The following is a 6575-nucleotide window of genomic DNA, read 5'->3' as shown; positions in this document are numbered from 1 at the left end:
TGTGAACTATAAAATAAAAATACTCATCAAGTGCAAACTATACAAACACAATTATGTCAATGAATATAAAAATATAAATGATGGTGCACATAAAAATGCAATAAGCGATTGTGGTATATTTTATGCTCGACGTAGTAATATTTTTCAAAAGTACAAAAAAAATTAGAAAAGAAAAAGAAGAAAGAAAAAATAAAAAAAAAATAAAAGAGTAAAGAGGAATAAAAGATAGAAATAGAAGAGAAAGAAAGAAACAAAAAAAAAATAAAAATAGAAAAAAAATCATATTAGAAAAGTGGGAGGGGGGAGAAAAAGAAAAACTATAAAAAGAAAAATGAGAAAGAAGAAAAAAGAGAAATAGAAATTAAAGATAGAAGAGAGAAAAAAACAAAAAGAAAGAAACGAAAAAGGAAAAAAGAAAGCAAAAATAGAAAGAAAAAAAAAACGCGTAGGGATTCATGACCATGAAAGCAGTGGCCAACGAAGGGTGGTCAGTTTCGTTAGAAAATTTTTTCGAGTATATAGGTTAAATATAGATATTTATGGTTATATACATGTTGTTGCACACCCTTGACAAGTTAGAGAAGCATAATCCAGTGGTTAAGAGTGTGCATTTCTGCATCAACAACTCGGGTTCGAACCTTGGCAAGTGTAGCAGTGCTTTATTTTCTTTGTTCTTTAAACAGTTTTTTGCCCAAGAAAAAATATGAACACCCTTAACTAAAAGTCTGGCTCCGAGATTGCATGAAAGTTAATACAAATGACGCGCCATTGCATGAAAGTTAATACAAATGACGCGTCTTGATTTCATATTTATTTGATGTAACCATTTTGTACGACTAGTCATTTGTCACTGTTAGAGTTTATGATCCGAATTTTGTTGATTCGGCCCTGTAAAAATCGCGGTGCGACCCATGTTTGAGAATTTTTGGGGGATTTGTGGTGGTAGCGTAGGGATTGGACCTGTATGTTTTTGGGTTTAAAATTTATTTGTACACACGCAGTATATAAGTGCGATCTAGTGGGTTGTTTTCAGCGGTTTTAAAATACGTCATTGAGACTTTCGTCTCCTCCTTGTATTCCTCTCCATTATAGTGAATTTCCTCCTTCTCTGCCCGTGACTTTTCCCGTCATGGATTTTCACGTAAAATCTGTGTGTTCTTCTTGTTTTATTTTGTTTGTGTTATTGCTTATTGCTGTCTCAATAACAGTCACGAAATCAGTCAACTTCAATCATACTCGTCTAGGTTTGGTTCTACGTACGAACTCAACAACTAGGAAGGAAAGGAAATGAGAAATAATTAATCTCGTGATACATTTCATAATCTTATAGAATACTAGAGAGTGGCATTTCTGCATTGCAAGATACATATGTAATATGTAAAGAACATATATATACACACATTAAAATATCACAATCCATGTGATTGTAATATCTTTTCACTAATTAAACCAAACCCCAAACCTGTGATTTAAGAAGTTCATATGTACAATAATAGTAGTATCACTTTACCACTTTTATGGTACAAAGTTGCATGTAGATTTGGTTCAGGTACGCCCAAATCTAGCTTAATTCCTTCTTTAGTTAACAGACTTAATTTTCCAAAATTCTATGGGCTCCAAAATTTGATACAGATTTTTAATTACTCATTAATTGAATTTTGCTGAGTCTTATATCAGTAGTTAATGAGGATTCTAAAATAGCCATTATTAGCATGTGATGTTACCTATCAAAGGGTTCAATTTTCTTTTCCATGCCAACCAAACAATCTTACCCTATCTAGTCCAAGATTAATTATTTTTGTCCTAATCTTACACTTATGATCTGGACTTATAAATGAAAGCTACCCTAGAAAAATATTTTGAATCAAAGAAAGGGTGAGAAATATATATTTTTCTGAGAAAGGAGATAAAGAAGGCTGAGGAGTCAATTTCATTTTTGTTCTTATTTTAGTTAATCTTTTTCATCTATAGACTATAGAGAGATAGTAAGTGAGGAGTCAATCTTTTTTTTTTTTGAGTGTATATATGTTTTAATTGTTGTTTTTCATCTATGGGGAAGATTGGGAACAGATCATTTGGTTCACATATTAATCATTTGTGTGTTAATGGAGTAGTCTGTTGGGTTGCATGAAGACTCGGGTTGGCTATCTGTTGGGACATTCTTTAAAACATATGCGGGTTGCTTTGTCAACAAAATATTCTTTCATACATAAGCTAAACCAGATAATAGAAAAATTACGCCATAGCGTAGATAAAAGGGTTTTGTCTATGATGAATAATGTTTAAAATAATTATCTTACACAGTTAAAAGAATTATTGTTTAGTGGGTCCTCCTATCTATAATCTATATAATGTATTAAAAAGTGTCAACACTCTTTGAAAAGTGATTTGAACTTTTTGCCCTTCGTTAAAAGATTCCGTAATAGACAAAACTGTCTTTTTATATATATTTTTTTTTCAATTTTTAATATTGAATATTGACTATAATATTTTATGATATGACAACGTTTGTTTTTCATTGACAATATTATTTCATGATAGAAGAAATTTTCAAAGGTTAGTGACACACGATTTGAAATTAACCCAACCTTTTATTCTTCACTCATTAAATACCAAACTTGTGTTTGTGATAGAATTTGAACTCGTGAATCGTGATTATGTGCACCTAATTAATTACTTACTCATCAAATTTTCTTATGTCACGGGCTCAACAATATACTACTATTTATCTTGTAGACTTGTACAAACACCATAAATTCCCTAGCTTAAGAAAGTAATTACATAAAATTCTCTCTCCGAAATTTTGGCAAATATATTCATACAATCGTCTACACATTATATTTTGGTGGAATGTATAATGAAACTGTTATTCCTAAAATTAAGGTAATTGAAATCAGTAATTATATCATTGTTCCTTAATTAACGATAATAATTAGATATCAGTAACTCATATATGGATAAAATTAGTAACTGAAATTTGAAATTCAAAAAAAAAAATAAAAATATAAGTCAAATTTTATTTTAGGTATTATTTGATTGAAGATCTGGAAACGAAAAAAGTTCTAGTGCTGAAAAAAATTTCTTCAAAAAAAATCTCAAATAGCAACAAAATTGTTCTACATACGTTCTTCAAAAATTCAAAAAGGAACATGAATATCCCAATATTGTTGCGGCGTTCTGAAATTTTAGAGTCAGAAACTAGTTATAAGTCATACAAAAGTGACGCAATAATTGTTTCGGAAAGTATTGCTTTCTTGGAATTGATTTCTACTATCGCCATTGAGTTGGATATAGACGAAGTGCGTAAAAAAATTGAAGTGAAATATGTGGTTGGAGGAAACTCTTCTCCAATTGTAATAAGAAACGACAATGGAGTGAGGGTTTACGTTGAGTTAAAGAAACAACTTGCTGGTTTGATTAATTTTCCTCTTTGTATTTCAAGTTGCGACAAAGACAATAGTGAAATAGAGTTTGATAAAGCCATTGGTTCTGTAATGTGTATCGAGTATAGTGAATATGATTCGGTTGCGTTAACAGTTGTTGAAACGGATAATTAGTATGCTCTATATGTGCCTGAAATGGAAGTTAAAAACTTCATTACTGATTGCAAGAATACTGAAATAATGGTGAGTCAGATATACAAGGATAAGGAAACTCTTGTTTCAGTAATGGCTAGACACGCAATAGCGAATGGATTCAACACAAAAACGAAACGATCCGACAAAAAAGGATATGATTTCAATTGTATCTCCTGATCTTATAACATATTGATTTTTTTTATGTTAAGAAATTTATGTTGTGTATTTTTGTTAACTGTTGATATGTAATGCTATCATACGAATGTATAATGTGATATTTTATGTGTTGGGAATGTATAATTAAATCGTGCCAGGCGAAGAAATGTATGATGCATTGGTTTAATAGATTGTGAACTCGTTTATCTGTTATTACTGTTTTTTTAAGTAAAAATTTTGAATGTATAATTTAAATTATACATTACAGAGATATGTATAATATAACTGTGGCATTGAAAGTTTTTATTTTTTTTGTTATTAATATTTAATTTTTAATATTTATGTTTTATACATTGATTAAGTTTTTATTTGTTGTTGCAGATATCTACTGATAATATGAATACATACTTTATGAAATTTAATTCTTTGATTAATGTGTTGTATTATTTATTTTTTTTATTTAAAAAAAGTATGTATAATGTAGATTATACATGCAGAGAAATGTATAATACTACTGGGCAGTTGCTGAAATAAATTTATTTTCTTTATATTTTCAAGATTAATACTTTTAGTTAATACAATGACTAAGTTTTTATATTTTGATGCAGCTATGTACTCATTTGTCGTAACGAAGATTGCCAGTGGATCATGAAGGCCTCTTGTATGAATGAATCGAAATTATTTGTGATTAAAACATTTGTTTCAGAGCATAGTTGCTAACTCAGTATTGTATATGGACTGTATCAAATGTTTGTGATTAATACATGACTTATATTAATGGAATGTATTAATGGTTGTAAGATTTGAAGCAATTCTAACTCATAATGGTGTTAAATCTTTGTTGATGACGGTATGTATTAAAATAATTATGGAACAAAAATTTTGTTATACATTAAGTGTATATTAATATTTTGGCATCTGAAGCATATTATGCCTTTTGGTAACTGATTAAACCAGCAGGGAGTTATCTTTATTGTGTTTATGATTCAGGACGGAGGTACATTGTAGATATTGAGTGTGGCACGTGCAATTGTGGCCGATATCAAATTGATGAAATACCTTGTCCACATAGAATTGCCGCATTAAAAAGTAAAAATGTGGATGTAAAGGATTATGGTCGCTATTTCTCTGAATTGTATAGGCCACAAACCATAGTGAAGACATATGAACTCCCGGTAGTTTCAATGCCATACAAAAAGGATTGGAATGTTTCATGTTTTGTTGATGATGAAGAAGTTTTGCCACCCAAATATCGAAGACCTCCTGGTAGGTCAAAAAAAGGAAGGCATCTGAAATCAAGTGAATCATTGTCTTCAAATTCAAACCGCTGCGGTAAATGCGGAAGAGCCGGTCACAATCCTAGGACTTGTGGTTTCTTTCCAAAGGAATCATGATGAAGATATTATATTTTTCTACATGTTGATGGTTTGTTTGTTTTTAGTAGTATAATCATGTTAATTAGATTTCTTTGGAATGCTAGAATAATTAATTTTAAGTTTTTTGGTTGTTATTTGAGTTTCACTTGTTCATTTAATATTTAATAGTATTTGAACAGATTGTGTAATTTTTTGTTTATCATATTTCGTAATCATATCACTGTAATTTTCAATTGATTGGAGTATGTGTTATGTTGACTGGAAAATATAACATTCACTTAAAAAATAGTTGAAACATAATATGTATGAACTGTTATACATTAGTATTTAATGAGTAAGAAATGTATGATTTAGCATTATACGTTGTGTTGGTGTATTATCTTTCACAGAAAAAAATATCATTCTAATCAATATTAATTGTTACACGTTATACGTTTATATAAAGAATGATTTTGTTCATTTAAGAATGTATAAATTAGATTATACATTTGTATCATTGTATGAAATTGTGTAATTCTTTATAAAAGTGATTCTGGTAAACTATGTTTGAAAACTTTGTTTAAGAAAATATAAAGTGTGACAACAGGAATATATGTTATTTGTAACATATATTTAACGTATTAATTATTAGTGTAATGTAGTTTTACCTTAAAAGAAAATTTACGTTACAGTAAAAATATTATGTGTTCAAATGCAATGGCAATATATTTTTATTTTTGTTTGTAAAAGTTAAAAAAAAAAAGAAAAGAATATAAGGCAAATTCAAATTAGACCAAGAAAAAGTTTGTATCATAACAGTATTGTGTAAGAAACTGCTAATCAATTGCTTCGAAAAAAGAAGAAGACATACATAAAATGTTCATTAACCATAAGAAAGTATTACTGAAAATGTATAACATTAAACACCAAAATAAGAAATAGTTCTTTCAATGCTAACAATTAGAAAATATTGCTACTCTAAAGTAACAATTGTATTTGCTTCAATTTCTTCGATAACACTTTTCCTTGTTCAAGGCGGATCTCCATTATCACTCGTGTACCCTTCATTTGCCTCTTTCACTCTGTAATGCCACAGTAAGGAAGCATAGTGTGCACGTTGACATGAAGAATCAAACCCACATGAATGACCTTGTAGTCCTTCGCTTAATATTTCTGCATAGGCACACACAAATACGCCACAGTCCCTGCTTTGAGAAAAATAAATAATAATAATAATCAGTAAATCAATTCTAACATTATTATACATGAAAAATAAACTGTAATTTACTTACAAACTATCAGACGCTTGTTGTGGGATATTTTGCACACAGTCAACATCAAATGGGATTTCATTTACAAGACCAGTTTGCTGAGTAATCTTTCCTTTGTAAGCTTCAAGTGATAGCCAGTCAGTTCGCTCGGTCTTATAATAAAAGTCATTGTCTGACAAGTAAGTTAGAAGCATAACTGCAAGCTTTTGTATTTC

The 6575-nt window shown here is 29.5% G+C and overlaps 1 protein-coding gene across 1 annotated transcript; it reads left to right on the top strand.

Annotated features, from left to right (window-relative positions):
- The first annotated feature begins 3578 nt into the window (after window positions 1–3578).
- On the top strand, window positions 3579–5128 carry LOC124886676. Its single transcript, XM_047395566.1, has 2 exons — window positions 3579–3744; window positions 4695–5128. The coding sequence occupies exons 1-2, from the start codon at window positions 3579–3581 to the stop codon at window positions 5126–5128; spliced, it is 600 nt and encodes a 199-aa protein (XP_047251522.1).
- Window positions 5129–6575: the final 1447 nt, after the last annotated feature.

The sequence above is a fragment of the Capsicum annuum genome, chromosome 8 (assembly GCF_002878395.1).
Source record: "Capsicum annuum cultivar UCD-10X-F1 chromosome 8, UCD10Xv1.1, whole genome shotgun sequence".
In the NCBI taxonomy this organism is placed as follows: domain Eukaryota; kingdom Viridiplantae; phylum Streptophyta; class Magnoliopsida; order Solanales; family Solanaceae; genus Capsicum; species Capsicum annuum.
This window is presented reverse-complemented; position numbering and strand designations above follow the sequence as displayed.